The 23,752-nt window shown below is 34.5% G+C and overlaps 1 protein-coding gene across 1 annotated transcript in view; it reads left to right on the top strand.

Annotated features, from left to right (window-relative positions):
* The window catches only part of LOC147070605 (uncharacterized), a 35,560-nt gene extending 12,787 nt beyond the window's left edge, over positions 1 to 22,773 (top strand). Inside the window, exons 4-12 of the mRNA XM_085949098.1 lie at positions 1,677 to 1,750; positions 8,632 to 8,737; positions 11,452 to 11,618; positions 12,949 to 13,667; positions 15,933 to 16,252; positions 17,064 to 17,225; positions 19,327 to 19,492; positions 19,942 to 20,043; positions 21,040 to 22,773. Of these exons, the coding sequence (XP_085805224.1) occupies positions 1,677 to 1,750; positions 8,632 to 8,737; positions 11,452 to 11,618; positions 12,949 to 13,667; positions 15,933 to 16,252; positions 17,064 to 17,225; positions 19,327 to 19,492; positions 19,942 to 20,043; positions 21,040 to 21,377 (2,154 nt within the window). The 3' untranslated portion in view covers positions 21,378 to 22,773. The remainder of the gene's footprint in view (positions 1 to 1,676; positions 1,751 to 8,631; positions 8,738 to 11,451; positions 11,619 to 12,948; positions 13,668 to 15,932; positions 16,253 to 17,063; positions 17,226 to 19,326; positions 19,493 to 19,941; positions 20,044 to 21,039) is intronic.
* Positions 22,774 to 23,752: the final 979 nt, after the last annotated feature.

Below are 23,752 nucleotides of genomic sequence, written 5' to 3' on the forward strand. Positions count from 1 at the left end.
GCAGCAAAGAACTAGAGACCGAGAATAGTGGAGAGAGCTATGGGGAGGCCTTCATTCAGCAGTGGATCGACCCCTGCTGATGATGATGATGTATTAGCATATTGAAATATTGTTTATGCAAAATTACAGGTAGCACGTCACAAGGAATATATTTCAGCTGGTACCGTATCGTGTCATGCCACTAATGTTAGTTAATTTGCTGTCACTTTGACATTTTACTAACTTACAAAATGATGGCGTATGCGCAATGTGCAAGATGTCTCATTTGATGTTTCACCTACAAACAAATTAGTCTTTTAAAGTCTTTTAAAGCAATCAACTGTCGAAATGCCAGCATTTTATTAAAGTCTTCGCCATATTAATTTAGTTGAATCTGACAGTTTCCAATGTTGCGTATTGTTAAAAGAATTTATACTAGGCCACATACAACCTACGATCCATTAACACTGTTATCCAAGTCTATGTGGATAACAGGCACCGCTAGCTCAGTGTACTAGGTTTTCGCACTACCCCTCTGGTGAATTCCAATCCTGTTACGGAAAGGACCATCGGAATCAGTTGGTATCCGATGGATGTGTTTATCATACCGTTGCAGCGGTTAATTGCGAGCATTGAAAACTAAACTCGAACTGGACGCCAAAGCCTTTTCTGTTAAAGAAAAGAACGTAAAAGAACATAATATAGGGTACAATTAAATTAAATGAAACACCGTGATAATTTAACCTCACTGTATTTAATATGACATTGTAATTAAAAGTCAATGGTACTATATCGTAATAACAAATAATTACGAAAGTACATAATGGCGGTACAACGCCGAAGGGAATTCACCATCGTTCATACACGATGGTATTATAACATAAAGAACGAATATTTACGTTAAACAAAAGACGCGCTACCGTCTGCAAACTATATTTCCTCAGCAACTTAACCTAGCTTAAACAAAATATCCACATGTGAGTGAGGTTATAATTAAAACAAATAACTTAAGATTAATTAATAATAAAAATGAAACGTATTTACAACCGCATGGCGGTAGCCACGCAGAGCTGCTCCTCCCATGACCTCTCGTGTCAAAGTTCAACCAGAAAGGAATTTCAAGCGAGCGGATATCGACCGGCCAATAATCGATTCCCCCCACCACTTATCAAACCCGGATGCTTGCTGGAATACCAACCGCAGCATCTTTTTGTTGCTCGCGAGAGGAAAAAACCTCTCCACCAATTAAAATTATTAATTAGGCCGTTGGTGACGTCTGCAACGTCACAGTATAATAATATAATACTATTATTATATATATTATAATACTATACTATTGAAATATAAATATATTTCCACACGTTAACATTGATAATAATATTATATTGTGTCACCAATGACAGTTTGTGGCTAAAAATTCATTGTCAGTGTGTATTTACCTTTTGGTGTGTGCACATAGTGCCTGACGATGCGGAAAAGAGAAACCCGGGATGCAAAAAACGACTCAAATGGAATATGTGTACAAAACTTAAATCCATTAGAATAAATCAAACGACATTCAAACCCCTCATAAACAATCAACAAGAAATCACTACCATCAACAATAAAATCTCTGACTATAAAACACCTACACTGTGAGGAGATTTTTTTAACATTTCCTTATGTTTCCTTATTCCGTTTAATATTTTTTCTTACAGGAAGAAATTCACATAGAAGGTGTGGCAGTTGGAGCGATATTGTCTGACTATCAACGAGTCAGAGTTGAAAATGTGTAAGGTACCCTTTGCTAATTAATGAATAACACACCTTTATTTTAGGCACCATGCAATACATCAACATTTAAAAAAATATAGTATTTAATTTATAATAATAGTATTTATTACCACTAAGCAGGGCTTTTTTTTAAAACACAAAGGTGCCGGAACTCACATCTTCCCAAACTTCTTACCTACTAAATAAAATTATATTCAAATATCATTTAAAGCAACTTTTCCTATGCTACGAAGCAGATAAGAAATAAACAAACAAAAATATACTAATAAACAACTAAAGTTGTAAAAAATAAAATTGTAAAAACATCATAAATATTTGAATAAAAGTAGAAAGTGATTTCCATGGCCCGCACATCCTGAAGAGGGCCCCCGGTCCAGGATCTTTGGCTGGCCCTCTACCTATCACTAAAAAGGCAGTGTGACGCTCTATAGTAGTGTTTTTCAAAAGGTGTTCGAGGTCAAATTAAGGGTATTCAGTGTATCAACAAACATGTACTAAAAATGCAATTACACAACCACATATCTTAACACGCTCGGTACCGCAAACGAGAATCCTCGTTATATCAATAATTGCGCTGAGTACCGCGCGCGAGGATCCTCGTTTTGTTGCGCGTTTTTAAATAAATATGTTTACTGTGACATCTATGTATTTTCAACGAAAACATTTGACATATCCTGTTAGATTATAAAATTCAGTACCGACTGGTATAGATAAAATATCGATATCTGTTTTACCTTCAGTGATATTATTAAATAAAAATCACAATTTTATTATTATGAGACGCCATTTTTGATCATTCTCTCGTGTGACTTTACCGAATTATGTACTGATTTTGAAGACGAAAATTACAGTAATAAGCAATAAAGGGATTCAATAAGGTAAGAGAAATAATTTATCTATGATATTTTATATAAATATTTATGGTTTCTGGCAATATAAATTAATTTTACATGTTTCTTCATTCACGTAACTTTACTGTCAAAATTTCCGAATGCAAAGTTTGAATGTTCTCATTATTTACCAATCCCTTGATAATGTGCCGATATATTACTTTATAAGCTTAGAATATTGAATTATTATGAATAATCTATATAATCATATGTGTTTAAACGAGTATTTAGTTGATTTCACGTATTTTTCCAACATTCAAAATTTGTTGACTAATGGCGATTTCGTTGTTGTTCATAGGTGTTCCAAACCAACCGATTTGCCTCCAGAGGACAAAAATGACATAAATAAGCAAAAAAAAGATTGAATAAGGTAAGATAAATAATTTATCTATGATATGTTATATGTTTATTGATGGTTTCTAGCAATTTAAATTAATTTTACGTGTTTATTCGTACACGATACTTTACTGTCAAAATTTCCGAATGCAAAGTTTGAATGTTCGCATTATTTGCCAAATACTTGATAATGTGCCGATATATTACTTTATAAGCCTAGAATATTGAATTATTATAAATATTCTATATAATTATATGTGTTTGAACGAGTATTTAGTTAATTCCACGTGTTTTCCCAACATTCAAAATTCGTTTACTAATGGCGATTTTTTTGTTGTTTACAACTAATGCAAACCAACCGATTTGCCACATTATATACGTCACAAGGTAATAATTTATACGCAAAATATAATTTATATAAGATAATCGAACATTTTGATAAAGCCACATGTTTCCCAAGAATTAAATTCTGTTTACTAATGTGGAATTTTGTTTTGATTCCAGCCTATTGTCACTCATTGAAATAGAGGCCTTTGGAACAGACGACTCTGAGCAGGATTATGCATTCGAGTTATTATATGACTCTGATTTAGATGTTCTACTGGATGCCACCACCGATGTCGCAGACATCACCGATTTCACCGCCGGCCACTCGAGCAACTTTAAGGACGACTTCAACGGTTTCATTGACCGCATTGCAGAGATGCTAGATGAAACCAGTATGGTGTCAGGAGTCAACACGTCCGAGGACCTACTCCCTGGCCCATCTCGGACAGAAACCAGAGGTCGAACGTGGAAGGGGAAGTAGAAGCAGTCGTCCCAGAGGCAGCCGAGGAGGACATGCGAGGTTTAGTGCCAGTGTTACTGAACCGTGGTCAACAGAAGACTACACTCCAGCACCTGGACCGTTTACTGCTGACCCAAGTGTAAAAGTGAATGTTGACGTTCAATCAGTTCATTGATTATTAAAAAATGTAACCCTAGTCGTAAGTTAGAATTTAAAGATTTTTTAGTAGAGTATTCAATTTCTTTAATGTCTATTGGTACCGATGTCTCGTCTTCTCCGGCTCTGAGGCGTCACGTGACGCTAGATTCGCCTGTAAGATTATCTGGAGACATGTCCAGACATACCTTACAGGCGATTCTAGTGACGCGGAAAAAGCATATCCAACAAGGCTATGCAAGGTATGTGCCAAAGAGACTCGGTACGTGTGTAAAGAGTGTGATGTTCCTCTTCACAAAGGCATCTGCTGGCAGAAATATCACACTATTCGTAATTATTAAACTGTTTTTGATTGTTCCTGAAAGTTTTATTTAAATATTCCCACAAATAAGCCAATAAACCAAGATTATATCATTTACTAGAAAAAACCAATTTCACTCAAATTTGTCCGGGAATAGGGGTAAACTTTATAAAAACCTGCCGGGGATGAAAGTGTTAAAATGTTAATATGCCTGAAGGAAATTTGCGCCGCAGGCGATTTTTTTTACAATTAAAGCAACCTTTTGATGTGCGTTTATCTCACTTAACTGGTCAATTCCTCAAGCTAGAGCCTTGTCAGCCCCCCCTGTGTGGGGGCCATGGTGATTTCCAAAGTTCAGTCCAATTTTCGTCTGCCAAATCGTCTTGATTCCTTTTCTTAGTGTTAGAGTTTATGGCCGAATGTCTTCCACTGAGTAACCACCGATCAACGTATTTTGTAGGATCAAAAAGTGTCAAAGGTGGTCCGACGAGTTTGATGAACAAAAGTCCCGAAACTGTTTTGGTCTTCAACGAAGCTCTTATTGAGGTAATAATTAGATTCATTTGCGAAAATTCGCGTTCACATTCATTTGAAGAAATGGTAATAGAATTCAATGCATATATCAAACGCGATAGTTTTTCGGATATGTCTTTTCATATGAGATTATTCAGGAAAAATAACTTGTACTATGTAAGCGCGAACATTGTTTCGTCTAATTGCTTTTGAAACGTTAAAAATATCATGAAATAGGTGCTGAAACGCCGTTTAAAAAAAAAGCCCTGCCACTAAGTAAACAATGAATCAATTGAAAAGATACCAAGTGATCTTAATATTATTCTAAATAGTATGACACTACATGTTTTTGTTTACATGATAATAATAATATTATTATCTAAATATGGCAAAATGACTTTGCAACTTATAGTTACATAGAATTGTGATATGACGTGTCTAATAACAACACTGAAAAGTCACATATCGAGGGTATACTGACAGAAAGCATTAACTCATTAAAACAAGTTCTGAGATAATCACAAAAAGAACTTAATTTTTTTTTCGAAGCGTTCTCCCACGTAGATTTTTTTATGATTTAAAAACATTTTTTCTACATTATAAAGTCTAACCTTTATGGCAAACACAATATACGACATGTTACAAGTCCTGTATTTTGTATACGCAGAACGCATTAGGTCATTATCATGCTTTCTATCGGAATAAAAAAATTACAATATGATTTAATAATGTTTCTATTTTCTCACCTTTATATCCTATGCCTTTGTGCGTTTTACCAGGACGTAGAGCGTAAAATTGTATACATTTTGGCATTTAAAACAGAAAAACAGCAAAAACTGAAATAATGCGTTCTGTCAGTATACCCTCGATATTATGTAAGTCACAAATCTAACAAAAAATACCTACATATTCTATGCATAATTCCACACAATATTGTAATGATGTATAATAACGCATGTACACGTGCATGGATTTACTGGCAGCAATACTGAGTATTTTAAACTATCATGACAACTGTTTACACGTAAAAGTGCTGACTGTCTCTCCAATTCATTCTTTAAGAGTGAGCGAGGCGCGAAGTTGTCATTTTATTGTACTGTTTGATAGGTACTGAAAATCGGCTAACCTGAAAATTCGTTCGTAGTTCGTTTTTTGCCGGCAGGTTCGCCACTATCGTTCTACTGCGCAGGCGCAGATCGAAAAAATCCTACTGTCGCATGAACATTCAGAAGCTTCCAAACTTTTTTGATTCATGCATGCAATCTTGCCAACTGCAGGATAATACATGTTTACCCATACATTTTCTTGTTATAGCCGCGATAATACTAATAGGGTTTCCATGGAAATAAGCCGAACCGAATGGTTTATGACGGTCTCACCTTACGCCGAAACCGTTTATTGCCGTAATAAAACTTGTCGAGTGTTCACCCACTTATCTTCGGAATTGTATATACGGGTGCCGCCCTGTTCCATTATGCTCTATTCAAATAACGGTGTTTGTACATGCGCGTCTATTTGAAACAAGTATTCCTTATATTAAAACAGAAAAATATTTTTTCTCTATGGTCAGTTTTTGATGTCTATGGGCACTTAACTGTCAAATAAATGACAATTTTTCACATTTTGCCGCTAGATATCCCTAGTGGTCCATATATTTTGAACTCGCTATTACATTTACTTTCATATTATTTCTTTTATTTTTCGATTAATACTACATTATGGCCGGATAATCCGAATGCCGAATAAACGTTATTGAATAAATAATCATTACAATATAAACAAATGAAAGTAAATGGTTATCGTGATAGTATACCTACCTACCATATAATTATTATGCATAAATCGATTCCAGCATAATCATGTGAATTGAGTTGTTGAAAATATTATATTACTTGTATTTATTTGATTTCATGAATCTGCGTCTGATGTGTATTTACTAACGAGACTCTATCTCGTTAACTAGACTAATCGAGACGTCGCCGCTTTTACGAAATTTGCGGCATTGTAGATTAGTTTTATCTACGAAAGCAAAGTTTAGTACCTATAAATAAAGAATTCATGATTGAATAAAACGAAGCACCAATTATAGAATCAATTGTAAAATAGATAGTACCATTAGACAATTATCAAAATAATACACTGAATCATAATGAAATACGGAAGAAAACAAGTACCTATGACAATTATCAACAAACGCGGGCTGTCAGTTGCGATCTGTCAAAAATGGACTCTGCCGAATTTAGCAATCGGTTCGCTAAACTTATGGTAGAGGGGCATTAGGTGTTCGGGTTCGGCGAGATGCTTATGTACTAAATTTGGATGAACGCAATTATACGGGCGTATTATATATCTGGCGTAAAATCGCATTCGAAAATTTTGGATGAACACCCTATTACTGTCAACAGTAAATCCATGCACGTGTAAACGAGGTATAACTTTTAAAATGCACCAAAATCATGTGAAGAAATCTGATTATTTACAAAAACCGATTATTTAAAGTGACGTTAATAAATATCGATTCATTCGTCCATATATTTATTGCAAAAAGGGATTTATCGGCTGATAGAAATATGCAGATTGTTGTAAAATGAAGACAAAGTGCAACAGAAAATTGGACCTAACGTTTAAACCTACCTGACACCTGTGTCACTTGTTACACCTGACACACAAAAAACATCACTTAAGCGGCGATTGATGATCACGTCACGTGCTGGTACGGTGAAAAATTTAATCTATGGTTTCATTATTCTACAGAATATTTTAAATGATCACTATCTCTTTAAATCCAATGATGGAGAGTGCCAACTCATGTATTGTATTTTGAATTATTATTCATTCTAATTATAATTAATTTTAACAGTTTTTACGTGTGCGTATGTTAAAATTACTTGCAATATTGCATCCATAGATAATATTTTGAACAAAATCCAACCAGCAAACTATAGATAATAGACGTAAACACCAGACGTAGATAATTATTTAATAGGAAATCCACAGAGAAAACCACTAAAAACAAAGAACGCGCGATTTTGAAATGAGTCGAAAATGTGTAGGCCTGCAGAAAATAGAAAAAAAAACGTTCACTGACTAGTGCGTTTCATGATGTAGCGTGATAAGCATGAGGTGACCTCATTGTTGTTCTGGCGATTTCGATAGATTTTGCTAACTGACAATGTTCGTATAAAGGTTCAAAATGTGCTACGTGATGGGAGCATCAGTCTGATAACATTTTAAATACCAAGAAAAACTACACATTCTTTTCCCATAGCGGCAGCTTACTGTGACAGCATGTAATGTGATGATAATGTATTTGAAGCATTAACCACTAATGTTGTATTGTGGACTTATCGGCTTTTGTAATTAAATGCCTCACATTAATTGAGTTTATACAAAACTGAGTGTTATATGTCTTTGAACGGAACTGGATTCTATATTAAATAATATTAAGACTATACTTCAGCTGAGGCATGGTCTATAAAGATCGTGACTAGGCGATGCGCGGATTGTGAAAATGACGCAAGCCGAACGAAATATATAATTTGTCATAAAAATTCAACATGCATCCTTTTAATGTTAATTTATTGTTATATTCGTAATAATAATAGTATATTCATTGACATGTTTTCTTTTTCAAGTATATGCGGAACGTTTTTTACACGATTTAAGAATATATTCCTCCGACGCCATCACAAAACAAATTGACGTGCTCACACCTCGACTGTCAGTCTCCGATTGGCGAAGACTGCGAAATTTCATTCCACCTACTGTATAAAATTATTTGCTGTTTCACTTATGTATGCTCTTGTTTATTACTATTAATACTACTTGGTATACTATGTATTTAGTATATTGTAAATTATGAAGATAATTCAAAGACGTGTGATTTATTTTTGCAGATGTACCCGATTAGGACTGGTTTCTTTGGCTTATTTGTGGAGGAGAGATCAAACAGAGTTGCTGCAAGAAATGATTGATTGTCAAGTATATGCTATTGTTATCAAGGTGAGTAATTTTCAAAATACATAACTAAATTTACAATTTTTGCTCCTGGGTATATGAGCTTTCACGGAGTAGAGGTTATATAACAGGTAGGGAAAATAGTTAAAAACCAAACGCCCAACTCATTGGTTCTTGCCTTTGTTCGAACACACATTGAAAATATAAGTGAATTTTGCATAAAGCAGAATTCGTACCTGTGACCCACTCCCCAGAGGTGGACGCTACAAATGAAAATTTAGTCTATAGTTTGATAAACTTCTACTCTGCCTTTTAGTACAAAAATGATGGTTGTAACCAAGGTTCTATATTGGGCTTAAATTGAGCTCAGTGTTCGTATGAATCCATCCACCTTTAGTTTTGGTTAAAACTTATGTTTCGTTATTTTATCAACAAAAAAAACTTTTGTTCCTTTCACTACTTAGTATTAGCTTCGCAACTACAAAATCGTCTCGTCTTGTTTCTCAGTCATAAATCAAACTTCGTAGGAATGTTGTAACTCTTGCCTCCTCTCACAAAGCTATGCGACAGTGACGCGTGTAACCTCGTGAAACATCAACAAAAATTCAAACTGGTAGGAGTAGGAGACATGGCGACTGGCGAATTCGATCGCGCATGCGTAACCGCAACACCAAGAACATGCGATATGTGGTGTTGAATGAAATTTGTTGTTTGCGACACCAGCTATTTAAATTAAAGTGTCACATTCGAGCTGTATTAGGTTACATGTGTTTTGTGAAATTTTATTGTAATCAAGACGTGTTTAGCTGGCGACTCAGTTTACTTTAACAAAGTTTTGCTTTAAAGGCGATCATATATCGAGGGCTTAGTGTCAAACAACATTATCTACAAAAGTGCAACTTTACAGGAGAGCCAAAAATCGTTATTTTAGATTCTTGTAACTCAACAAGGGAAATGTTTATTTAAAACCTAATGTTAATATTTTATAATTTATTGTGTATTGTCAAAGAGATTGGACTCCTCCCCCAGAGGTAGCACACAAATGTCAGTGTGTACTCGTTTTGTGAGAGAAAGTTCTACTTCTCTGAAATTAGGTACACTTTGCTGCAAATGGGCTATACTTGGACATAAAAACGCCCCACTGAGTATTTTTTTTTATCAACACAAGCTTACAACCAATTTATGATAAACGTATTTTCATTATAAAAAGTTCCCGCAATAAAAACTTTATTAGGATTCAGGGTAAGAAAAAATAATGCAAATGGATGTAAGTATTTTATTTTTAATAACACAAAAAACACAATAATATCACGAAAAATTATACACAAATCAGTTAATAGCAAATGGTTAAATATTGGAATAAGAAATATGGTCTTGTTTTTACATATTGTTCTATATAAAATAACATAGCATTATTGTTTAGATAAAACGGTTAAATAAAAAACACAAATAATTACAGTTAATTACAAACAAAAAAAAAATTATTACACTACCTACCTATTTACACATGTGTATTTTGAAAATATTTTATGAAATAAAAATATAACATGGGTTTGTTTTTGACATATTGTGTATAAAATTACTTGTTTATACAAACCTATTAGAGACAAAATACAGGTAGGTATGTTGAAAATTTGATTATATAGTTAATTACAATATTTTATCTATTTAACTCACTTTTTTAACTCTCATTTAACTTTAACACTCATTTAACGTCACTTTCCGAGAAATGCTTCCCACACAGTAATGAATATTTAGATGGCACCCAGCTCTCCCGCCCGACTGCATCAATCCACAATTTCCGAATAACTTCATTTTTCGGAAATCTGAAATAATTTAATTCATACCTATAACATTATAAAATTGCTACATATACTCCATTACATACTTCATATAAATACAATTTTTTGTTTGGTATTCTTAAAAATATATTTAACTCTGAAATGAAATATAAAATCTATGTAAATAATGAATGTCATTAACTAGCACTAACAGTTTTTAAATTAAAAGACATCGTATATTTTGGGTTCAAAATAATATTATGCATACGGCCCTGGATTTTTCGCAATAAACAACCATTTGACGTTTGATGTAAAAGTTTTGAATTGTTATTGTAAAAGATCTTTTAGGAAAAACTATCAATGTATAAATAATTAATAGTATGCATATTGTTCCGAAATGCTGTTACTCATTTGTATTCTTCCATTAATAAACATTTTTTTACCGAATAATAACGTATAATACGTATAAATCGAGAGAATAACAATATCATATCCGCCATGTTGTTTTACCACACGAACTTGAAGAAGCTCCAGAATACCAACATTACCAACTGTCTTTCTCCGATTCGTATTTTTTAGTACATAAATGATAGCGTGTTCCCTCTCCAGTCTTTCAATCTCTTTGTGTATTGTACATTTATCTTGCTTATGATGATGTTAAAATTTATAGGGATAGTTTTTAAAAAATATGAAAACAAGGGTAACTTATGTAGTTAGCGTTAAACTTGACTGACGATTTAATAAGAAATTAGAAAAGATTGACATAACGTTGTTTGACTATCATGTAGCCATAAATGTACACTTTTTTGTAGATAATGTTGTCTGACTTTAAGCACTCGATATGCCAACAGAGAACCTAGCGGAAAAATACGAAGCTTGCAATTTGAGAATTTTTTTTGATAATTTACAATTTCAACTGTATTAATTAATAAATATGTATCTGAAAGTCTCAAGTCATAGTATTGTGTTGTTGATTAGGTGGCTGCTCTGGGCTTGGAGCCGAGTGCTTTGGGCCGACCCTTGAGGGTTTTGCAGCCGCAGCTATTGAGAGCCCGAGACAAGTTCGGACTCAACGTCTGCGGAGAGGGGGGCGAATACGAGACATTCACCCTCGACTGCCCATTGTTCAAGAAAAGGATTGTCGTGTTAGTATGATTTATAACCAAAGCGTAAGGCCTCAGTAGCAGCATTTTACAGTGCGAAGTGTGCAGCATGTATATGTGTGTGTACTCATTTAACATGCATGCCCTGCTCCGCAAAACGCAGACACTGAGGCCTTATACTAAGGGGTTACTTGCTACATAATACAGTAAAACCTCGTTAAGAGCGTACATAAGTGAAACGGCAAATAATTTTCAACAGTATGGTGGGACGTAATTTCGGCCGCGTTGCCATTCGGAAAGCGATAGTCGACCTGTGAGCATGTCAATTTGTTTTGTGATGGTGTCTGAGGAATATATTCTTAAATCGTGTAAAGATGACTAAAAAACGTTCCGCATGTACTTGAAAAAGAAAACATGTCAATGAATATACTATTATTATTAGTAATATATATGGACGCATGTTGGATTTTTATGACAAATTATATTTCATTCGGCTCACGTCATTTGCACAATCCGCGCATCGCCTAGTCACGATCTTTTTAGACCATGCCTCAGCAGAGGTATAGCCTTAATAAGAACACGGATAATTCGAAATTCGCCATAAATCGAAAAAACCATACCTTTATTTCACGAAATGATTTCAGAGTCCTGACATATAAAAATATTCAATAAATCGGAGCCAGTCATTAAAAATTGTGACAGACTTTTTTTAAAAACATCATAAATTGCTTATTTTATGAAGGTAATAAAAATAATCCTGACGTTTTATGACCCATTAACACATCCCACAACTGCACTCCACTCAAAGGAAAAACAATAACTCACATATTTCAGGACTGTAGGTATTAAATAATTGTTGATTGGATTTTGACATAGACATAGAGAACAATTATTGTGTTGACAAATTGATTTGATTGAAATTTGATAGGCACATCTATGATCGTAAACGAAATTAATGAAAATAAAAATAAAAAAATTTCAAAATCTTAGTAATTTTCCCCACATACATTTCATATTTCGTAATTCGATTCGATTGTCGGTCCCATGGAATTCGTAGTGACGAGGTTTTACTGTATCACTTTTTCAATAAGCTTGTGAATTTATCGTCATGATACGGGACTTATCTCGTGTCTGGACTATCTTCATCAGAATAAATCCATTTCATCTAGGTTTTACTGTATTAACACAATCACTGCTGACTTGCTAATTAATATTTAATTAACACATTTAAATAACATGTTAATTATATCTAATGGCCAGGTAATGCAAATGCGCCAATCGCGTTGTTAGCACTAAATGAGTTAAAGGTTCTTATGCTTCCTTTGTCAAATTTATGTACAATATTAATTAATATATATTTCTCTCTCTACAGCGATGAAACTCAAGTTGTAATTCATTCGAATGATCCGATCGCCCCCGCTGGTTATATAAATCTTTTAAAACTTCACCTAGTAACAAAGTCAAATGAAACAGAACACAGTCAAAGTGTTATGCCGTCGGCCGTTAAGTCTTCCCTGGATTACATCAGTGACCTCAACGAGTCGTGCTACAGCGACCTGAGCGACATAGAACTTAGCGAAAGCGAACTTGAAAACACTGAAGAGATAACCAAAGCGAGACGTCAATCGATGTCTGAATCAGCGCCTTTAAACCCACTATTAGATTGCCATACAGAAGAAAATGTTAATTTAACGAGTACTTTCTCGTGTCCTTCCGTATTGATCGAAAACTCTAATAATATAAACGAAGATACGAAACTAGTAAAGCATAACAGTCTGAGTTCGACCGACGATAAAAAGAACTCCATGAATCAGTTGGCGAAGAGTTTTCAGAGGCTTGACGGCCTGACGATAGACGGTAAAAATGGCGCAGACAAAGTTGAGCACCAAAGATATCACCGGAAGCGCACCAACAGCAGGAATTACCTCTCAAATCCTCCAAGTCCTATCAAATACGAGTGCGAGAAGACTCCGATCGAAGACACCGGATGCATCTTCGCAAATAACTCGGGATGGCATTGGATCGGTGGAATTGTGGGCGAGGGTGCCGACTCCAAGTCGGCGATGGAGAATGCTGTTACCAAATTATGTAGTAGGTAATCTTGTTGACTCTTTGTTTTAATATCGATCTATGTATTTCAATTTAAGTTATTTACTCAATTATTGTCAGTTTGTTTATATTTTTTACAAAACTTATTTGGCAGACACGTTTGGCGTATTTGTGGTTATTCACCTAAATACAGTAGTAATATCTGCACACATTCTACTGAACCTATGGATAATTATAGTTCAATTCGATTCATAGCCATTTGACAACTCATCACACGATCATTTCAGGATAGCTTGTCGTGCATCTTCACCCAGCATCTTTGTATATCGTCATATTATGGCATTTAAAGTTGAAACTATACAGATTCGGTAACTTCATGAATTGATAAATGGAATTAACTGGTTAAATCTACTATAATTGTGTTGAAATGCTTGCGGAATTTGACATTTGCGGGTGTACGTTTGCTGTAAGCCGACTCGCACATCTAAACTCGAAATCGTCTGCGGCTCTGGTTAAATCTACAATAATTGTGTTGGAATGCTTGCAGAATTTGACATTTGCGGGTGTAAGTTTGCTGTAAGCCGACTCGCATATCTAAACTCGAAATCGTCTGCGGCTCAGCCATAAATCATATTGAACCTCGCATTTAGGCGCCTAGCGACAGTCGCGCGCAACCTATCGAAATATACTCTGACTAGTGACCGGCGAGCTTGACATCTGTATAGAAATGACCGACTCGTAGCCTGTGCACATGTGTGGCCGTAACTCGGCTGCGCTGCGATATGCAGGCGGAATTGCATGAAAGTGGTTGCAAGCAACAACAGCTGTTTTTTTGCGGAGCGTTATTTGGTAATGTGTGTTTAGTGAATAACGATGACGTCGCATCAACGTATTCGACATGCATATGACTTACAGCTAAACTTGAACATCTGGCTTTTTTTAACATAATATTTCATATATTTAGACATCGTCTTGTAAAGAAGGGTTTCTTAAACGTCTTTGACATGTTTATAGATATTGTTGTTTAACAAGTACCAACTAAATTTGTGGTTGACAATTTATTGTATTGTGTAGGTATGTGTTTTTAATAGTTTTGAGAAAGATTACATAATTTATGTACATGTTGTATTATTTTGTGACCAAAACATCCTATACACCAAAATCATCAGCTTGCGGTGAAAACTAATATTGTCCGACAACAACAAATTGGCGATAAGAAGTCACTGTAGTCGCATGCATGTAGAGGAATTCTCAGTGTTGTCATTTTTTGAGAAAGCAAATCCTGTGGAATTAGGTTTTTAATTTATATCAATTCTATTCTCAGTAATTCACTTTGAAGTTCATTTATTATTTGACAATTAACAGTAGAAAAATAATTTCACATCTTAATTATTATGACAGGTTAATTAATACATGGTAATTATTGAGTTTGGAAGGCAATAAATCATTAGACCCACATTAGCAGATAATATTGCTGCCTGTATTTATTAATTAAATAATGAGTGGAACACAAATTTTGATTTAATGAGTATAAGTGAACAGTATAATATGTACATATTAAATATTATATTGACTACCCAATCACATCTTTTTTATAATTTACAAAATAATATCTTTTAATTGGAATTTTTAATAAAGTTGTTGTAAAAAAACATACTTTGAAAATCTTTTTCTATAAAAATATATATCTACCTACCAATCCATTATCCATTTTAAAATAATATGTGTCTGTTTGAATACAAGGGAAACAAACAGCGATAAATACAAATAAGGATACAATATTGTTTACATCTTTAGGTTTTTATGCACATATGTGTCGCACATCAAAATATTAATAAACTACGTTTACGATACACACAAATATAATTTATGCAACTTGCCCTGGCGGCAACGCGTGCTAGAGGAGTGTTTGAATATTCTATATACTTTTAGATGCGACTCCTTTTCTTCTTCGCAATAAACCAAAAGTTTAGTAATAATAATCGTAACATCACTCCTGAGTGTTTTAAAAATATTTTTGTTATATATAAAGCTTCAAATTCGGTAAATTAATATATCCGTACAACACGGCAGCGTAAAATGAAATGAGAAATTTGGGGGCATTTCTCATTTGAAAACGGAAGTCGCATGTCGCAACAAGAAGTTCTTGTTGGATAGTAGTGTAGTTCATTTGTATAGATTATTTTAAACTAAACAAACTGAGTTGGGAAAATTTACCTGTAGTTAATTCTATATTGTTATGTAGAGAAAATTGTCTAATACGATCACTGGATAATATTTAACGACTATGTATTTCATTATTCACAGATCATCTAGCATCGCGGAATCTATCGTTATCCGATATATGCTCAGTAACACTCTACGTGCGTAGTATGGATGACTATGCGGACTTGAACGCAGTGTATGTGAAAGCTTTAAGTATTCCTGATCCCCCGGCGAGGGTTTGTGTACAATGCCCTCTTCCTGACGATATCGGAGTCATCATGGAGGCTGTTGTGCATCGGTGGCCAAACAAAGATGGATTGGAATTTGACGAGATATTCAGAAGAGACAGGCACACGATGCACGTGCAAGGAATATCGCATTGGGCCCCCGCTAATATTGGTCCGTACAGCCAAGCTGTCAGGGTGAGTTTCATTTTTAATGTTTTGGTCGTGGTTTTGGATTATTTTAATATAAGTCGTATTGAGATAAAAATGCCTTGTGTGAACTAGGTCTTCGTAAAATACTTTCACTCGTTAATTAAGCTTATTATGCTGCAACGGATATCAATGATACATGTCGTCATTGTTTCATTGTTTTGTAAAAAGGGCGAATCAACCATTTTGGCAAAATCGAGATTTTAATGATAAAACAATACATATTATGTACATCACTAGCTTTGTTGTAAATTCAAGTTCAAGTCCTGTAACTATGGCTGTCCGAGGACTTTTCTTTCAGTTATCTACTACACTCTAACTACCTTCAACAGATACCCTTCCCCACTGTGTTCCGCTTATAATTGCATTTAGCTTCATATCTGTATTGCCGGCGTGCGCACTATGGCTCCAAACTGGTGCATAATATTCGGCCACCGAGTTAACTAGGGCAAGTATATAATTTTCCGCAATTCCTGTACCCTGGGTGGCCACGAATAATTTAGCAGGGTAAAAAAAATGCATCACGGATTCAAATTAACAATCATACAAAATCTTAAATACACAAACAGTAAACAAGTCAAGTAATCAATATAATAAATACATCAACAGCAGGCTACTATTTTAATTTCATTTACCTACAAACAATGCAGTCAGTGTTGCCAACACAGAGAATATTAAATATTCTCTGTTATATAATATAAATTTTATATTATATAATAACCAATTCAAAAGCTAAAAATGTTTTGTAATCTTTGTGAGCCGCTCACCATTTAATTTGTAATGTTTCTTTGTAATCCAGGTGGGAGATATAATATACTTGGCAGGTCAGATTCCTTTGGTGCCGGGGAGTATGACCCTCGCGGACAGTGACGGAAGGGCGCAGTGTCGACTGGCACTGCGCCACGTCCAGAGGCTACTCAATGCAATGGATGCCAAGACGCAGATACGAGATGTTGTACAGGTGATTTTCATCCAAAATTAATACAGATGACATGACGACCAAACACATGAATAGCCCAAAATCATAATTCTTTTGGAAACAGATCTTTTTTAAAACAAATTTTGTTAATTTTTTGGAAAGTGTCAAATCTTTTGGAGGTGTTTTAATGTTTATTTCTTTTGAAATAATGTGTAGTAAAATTTCATGAATAGTTTAGAGAGAACTATGGTAACAAGCCTACTAAACCAACTAGAATAATATTTTTTGAAATGAAAATTCTATTGGAGATATGAGGTGTCTAATTCCAAAAAGCAATAAGTCCACATTTGGTCAAAATCGAGAAAAAAATACGCACGTATTGTTTGTATAATTTTACATAATATATTGATCTATATATTCCAAAACGCGACAAAACCCTACAAAAAAAATTATTTGGTGTCTCGATTTATTACAAAAAGAGCCAAGTCCGTGTTTCATATTATTTAACCCTTTATAGGGCAAAGGCTGAAAACGGTTTATTTATCGACCACCTCATTTATGAGCTATAAGTCATACACTAAATGTGGAAATATCAACCTTAGTGCGTCAAGACGTTGTCGAGAACGTTCTCTGGCTATGAAATAAACCATCTAATATGAAGTGTACGTCAATCGCTCGCAAAACACTATTTCGACGATTGGTCGATGTATCAGCCATTGCGCGTTTGCGGTCGCGACTCGACGAATTCGCGAGTGACACTTGACTTTGCAAGTCATTTTGTTCCCATTTATATTATGTGTTGTGAAAAAAGGTATGTACATAAGTATTTAATGTGCATTTATTTATCGATTTACATTATATTTTTTACAAATATATTGTGATAATGTACTTGTTTCATCATTCTATTGCCAAGCGGGAAGTACATAACCTCAAATTTGCAATTCGCACGGCTGACTTCTAGAATTATTTAAAAAATAAAAAAGCGGCTTAGGCAGCTGTGTATAGTTATGTTTTATTGTGAATATAGTATACTATCATAGATATATTTTAGTTTTACTCAAAATATTTGGGATCGGAAAAGTTTTCAAAATATCCGCAAAGAAATGGTGTTTTTTTGTTAGTTGTGACATCAATTGAATGCTAAAGTACGAAATTACTATCAATATCGCAACTTTCATGGGTTTGTATTGTATTATATTTGACTGTAGAAGTAACATCGTCATCAGCTGGGGTCTATCCACTGCTGGATGAAGGCCTCCCCTATCATACTCCACTTTTCTCGGTCATTTCATAATGTTGTAGGTTGGTAGGTACTGTTACGATAATATGTTTTATTTTTGTTTCGGTTCATGAGTAAATCTAAGAAAAAGAGCTGTCGATGTGCTTATTTTAGTATTGCTAGAGAGCCAAAACGCATATCTTATTTTTGTAAGCAATGTAACGTACCGCTTTGCATACTATGTTTTGAAAAGTATTACGTAAATGGGTGTAAAAAAATAAAAAAATAATTTTAACTTTTCTTATGATTAGATAAATAATATGTACAACCATTATTTATTTGTTTTATTTGAAAAAAATATATCAAAAATTCAAAAAAAAAACACCTGAATGGGCACTGGTTGATAAAAAAACCATCATAAATTATAGTTTTTCCAAATTTCTGATAGATATTTTTTATTTTTATATTGAAATTGTCTTAAGATATTAAATATCTGATGCAAACTGATAGAGATCGGTTTGAAATGAAGGAAAAAATGCTTTGCCCTATAAAGGGTTAAAGCATGGTTGATTTTGCGCGTGTTTAAGTCAACCAATAAGGAAACGTTCAATATTGGAAATGGCGTCTCCCATGCTGTAGCATACGGTAAACTCATGTCAGTGCCACGGAAATATGTGCCTTATGCGGAATAAATTAAAACGTGAGGTACAAGTAGCGCTACGTCCAATTTAATTTTGCCTATATTTATTACATTTAAGAGTTTATCGGCTAAAACAAATTGCCTTTTGGTTCTAATTTCAACATAGAATACAACAGAAAAAATAATCTCACGTTAAAACAAATAATTGAAGCTTGAAACATAAAAACGTTGTTTCCTGCAAATATCGAATTGTGTATATAATATTTTTGTCCTCCCTCAAACAGGCTGTTTGTTATCTGACGCATCCGCTGTTGATAGGAGAAGCTCGCCGTCAATGGGAGAGAAGAACCAACAACGCCATCGTTGACTATGTCGTGGTTCCCAGATTACCGAGAGATGCTACTCTCGAATGGCACGTGTGGGCTCACCGACACAACTCCAGATTTGAATGTAACTGTCTTCTTTATTATTTACAATCTTAATGCATAGATTGTTTTTTTTGATTTAATTGAAATCCCTAAGAAGTGAATGAATTAGGGAATTTAGCCTAAATGGGGAAAAGACAATACATTGAAAACTAGAAAATGTATAGATTACCAATCAATAAATCCAATTATAAGGCGCAATTCACACGACTTTCGACTTGATTTATTGTAGCCAGATATAAATATCGTCTAGTGTTTAAACTACAGTATGTAAGCATACCTAAGAGGAAGCCAGTTGATGAAGCCACGGATAGTATCCATACAACCTCAAGTAAAGGAGTCTCAAAAACTTTGAAAAGTTTTGAAATCGCTCCATCATAAGGCCGTATCTGCAACTCACCGAACACTGTCGCAATTTATATTATCTGTTTCCTTTTTATCCATATGATTGTCTTAAATTAATGATATTTTCAGATGAGGAAACTGGATGTCACGTTGGTGAATACAAAGTTGCCATTAGGAGGCGTTGGAATTATGAAAATAATGTTGCCGCAGTGGTTTGCTACGTTGCAACAGGTTAGTAACAATATTTGTAGATAAGTACATACAGAGATTTATTACCAAAAAAATTTGGTAGTACACTTAATTTTACTGTCAAAATTTAGTATAAGTATGTTAATATGGATTTGAGTACACATTGAGTGAATTTTAAAACTATCCAACACCATCTTAGTTCAATGAAAACAATTAACTATGTCTGACAAAGTTTAGTGTGCACTATTTATGTTGGATCTTCACTGCCTACCTCCACCCTTTGCCACTGGTGTATATATACATATTATGTGTATGAAATGAAATTTATTAGCAATCATGAAATTGCTGGAAACTGGCTGTCAAACTGTACTGTCACCAATATAATATATAGTAGTGGCCATGGCCCCCACACCTTGAAGCAAGCCACCAGGCTAGTATCTTTGGCAGGCCCCCTATCACTTTACAGTAGTGTTTTCTAAATGGTGTACTCAGTAAAGTTAAGGTGTAATTTTAATACATCCATTTGAATTACGGAGTTGTCGAGTATCGACACACAATTAAAAATTGTGTCACACTACCACATATTTCAAAATAATAACACTATGTATTAAAGTAAAATAGCGCTGCATGTGATGTGTGTTTATCTCATTTATTTGGTTGACTCGCCACACCGGGCCCCCAGGCTAGAACCTTGTATGCCCCCCTTCTAGGGGCCATGGTAGTGGCAATGGGAATGAAAGTAGTGTATCGACTATTTTTGTAAACACGATAAAAGTACTTACTCATTTATATGCTAAATTTTACGTAACTATACTTACTGTACTTATGTTATTATCAATATCACACACCACATTACCCACGTTTATAATAACCATAAGTAGAAAATAATATGTTGCAAATAGTGGATATAATAATATGATTTATTTTTCCAACAGCATCCTTATTAGCAAAAGTCCTCCACTAATGCATATTCAATGTTTACACAGTCGACTACTTTCAGTTGTAGTAAATTTATATCTAATTATGTATTTGTTTCAGGTTCATCTCCATCTACCTCTCAATTATCCTTCCAAAGCGAAGAGTCCTTCATGCAGCACAAAATCCTGTCATCGCAGATCAGCCAAGCGGAGCTGACCCACATTCTGGAGTACTGCACCAAGAAGCTCCTCAGAGACTACCAGAGCGAGGCCACCGTCGGCCTCAGGATGTTCTACAAAGTGGCCATTTCGCCAAACGTCACCCTTCTCATTGACACGCTGAGAAAGTTCCGAGACGAGAGATTACCAAATTTAGCTTTTACCGTTATACCCGTCATCCAGCTCCAGAATGCCTTCACGTTTTTGTCAATATCGGCAATAAGGCACGAAAGTGATTGATGCCATACTTATTGGAATACGTAATTCGGTTGTTTTAATAACATTTATTATTGTTTAAACTATGTCATCAAAACTTGCCACTCTTTACTAATTTCAATTAAAACTTTAGCCAAATTATATCATTTAATCAGCTCTGAGACCTAGGTCTGAAGTTGCAAATAGTTCGCTATTATGTTCTCTCAATCGTCTTATTTGATTTGGATGCTAAACCAGGAGATGTCACGGAGAATTGAGGTTTCCGAAATGTGGCTGTATAAATTGCTTGGATTGACCGGGTGATAAATGTTGACGTTCTCAATCGAATGGTAAAAGACCGAGAAGTTTTGCGTAGTATCAAAACGAGAAAACTACACTGTCTCTGCCAAATTATGAGAAGACAAAGGTACAGCATTCCCCAACTTGTCATCCAAGGAAAGATTAACGGTAAACCTAGCAGAAGACGATGTCCTATTTCGTGGTTTAACAACCTCCGTGATTGGTTCGAATGCAACTCCACCAAACTGTTTGTTCTGTGGATGGTATTTAATGACATTCCAGGACGCCACAATCCAGTTTGTCCTTAAGAACAGGCATGCTAGGTTAAGATACTCTTGAAGTATCCGCAGCACGTGACTGAGGCAGGTTTGGACCTGCACTCACTTCACTCTCAGCGTGATGAGGCTGCGTGGTTCGATCTCTTTTGTCTCCCAAAGTTATACCACTACACACCCAGTATGCCGCAAACATCTTTTCTCGAAGCTCAGTATACAATTGCTCTGAGCCTTCGTAAAGTAGACTCATCACTTTAAAATAGCACCGTCGTCAAAATACAAGTGTCGCTGGTATTTGGTTTTAATCCTATTGAAATTTACTGATTTTTATGGTATGTCTATTTTGTATAATTTGCACCATAGGTAAAGTGTTTAGTGGCCTTTTAATGTTGAGGTCATACTCTGAACATTGTTTAAAAGTAAAATACAGAAATTAATTCAAAATGAAAAACTCAAAACATACCATTCACAGTTTTTCTGAAAATAGTGACAGGTTTTCTTGATGCAGACTCTAAAAAGACAGTGCTTAGTCAAAATAAAATTAATTTAGTGTACGCACAATTTATTATAATAATTATATAGTATACCTTGTAAATTTAAAATACTCCTGAGTTTCTTTTTTTTATAAAATTTATCCAAATACTCTAATATTATGTACGTAGAAAGAATATTAAAATAAATTAGGTATCTAGTTTTATTGAATGTATGCTTGACATTTATTCAAATAAGTGTTTTATATTGTATCTATTTTAGTATGGGGTACGCAAATTCCACCGATTTTGTATTTATCTTTACGTACCAAATATTTATTCGTATGACTTATATTCAAATTGAATAAAAATAATGAAATTTAAGGCCCTATCCGGAAAAGAAGCGTTATCATGAAATATTTGCGTTGATGCCTAATCTAGACGAAGCTATATAACTGTTTACAAATTATCATTTTTTTTTTATTGCACTGATTAAATGTGTGCCAATATTTGGAGGAAAATTTTTAATGTTTCATGAGAAGTAGCAACGCATGTTCTTATGGAATATTGTTTTAATTAAAACGTGTAAATTTGTATGATGTGGACTGTTCATATATATCATAATATGTGTTAAGTATCAAACAAAACAATGAATAATAATGTGCATGTACATTTGTGTAGTAGCAAAAGTTTACAAACCATTGTATAATTTGTATGCAGGCCTATATCATATAATATTGGTCTGGATTAGTCTTGAGACAACAGTGATTATTAATCATTGCAATTTTTATTGAGAACAAATTACGAGTCACCACTCTTAACCGGTTCTATACCTTCAGTGAGCTATCTCGCTCTATGAGGCCATGATCAACTGGCCGCACAAACAAATTTCGCATGTTATCTCACCTGACTTTAAACTCAAATTACTATTCACTGTCGATTGATTTGCATAATCTAAAAAGTTAAACACAGTGACATCTGTTTGAATAATTATGAAATACTAATCCACAAACATCGGTAGTACAGCAATTGTAGTAAGAGCTTCACTCTACATTCAACGTGTGTCGTTAAAAGTCAGATACTGCCATAGTAGTATCGTGAAGCATAGAAAAGGTTAAGACTTCTAGTACTGTCTCTTCTCGAGATCAAGTAATGATTTTTGGATGGTCCTCAATAAATGTATGGCACGTAATTTGAACTGATATGCATTATACATTTGGTTAGAGAAGGGCTCAATTAATCCATTTAATTCCGCCTGATTTAGCTTAGTAGGTATGTTTAAAAAATTTGAAACTTTAAGGTTATACTTCAGCTGGGGCACGGTCTAAAACGATTGTGACTATGCGACGCGAAGATTGTGCAAATGACGCGTGCA

Source organism: Rhyacophila brunnea, unplaced genomic scaffold (genome assembly GCF_057557595.1).
Source record: "Rhyacophila brunnea isolate RB1 unplaced genomic scaffold, BYU_Rbru_1.0 scaffold_21, whole genome shotgun sequence".
NCBI classification, from domain to species: Eukaryota; Metazoa; Arthropoda; class Insecta; order Trichoptera; family Rhyacophilidae; genus Rhyacophila; species Rhyacophila brunnea.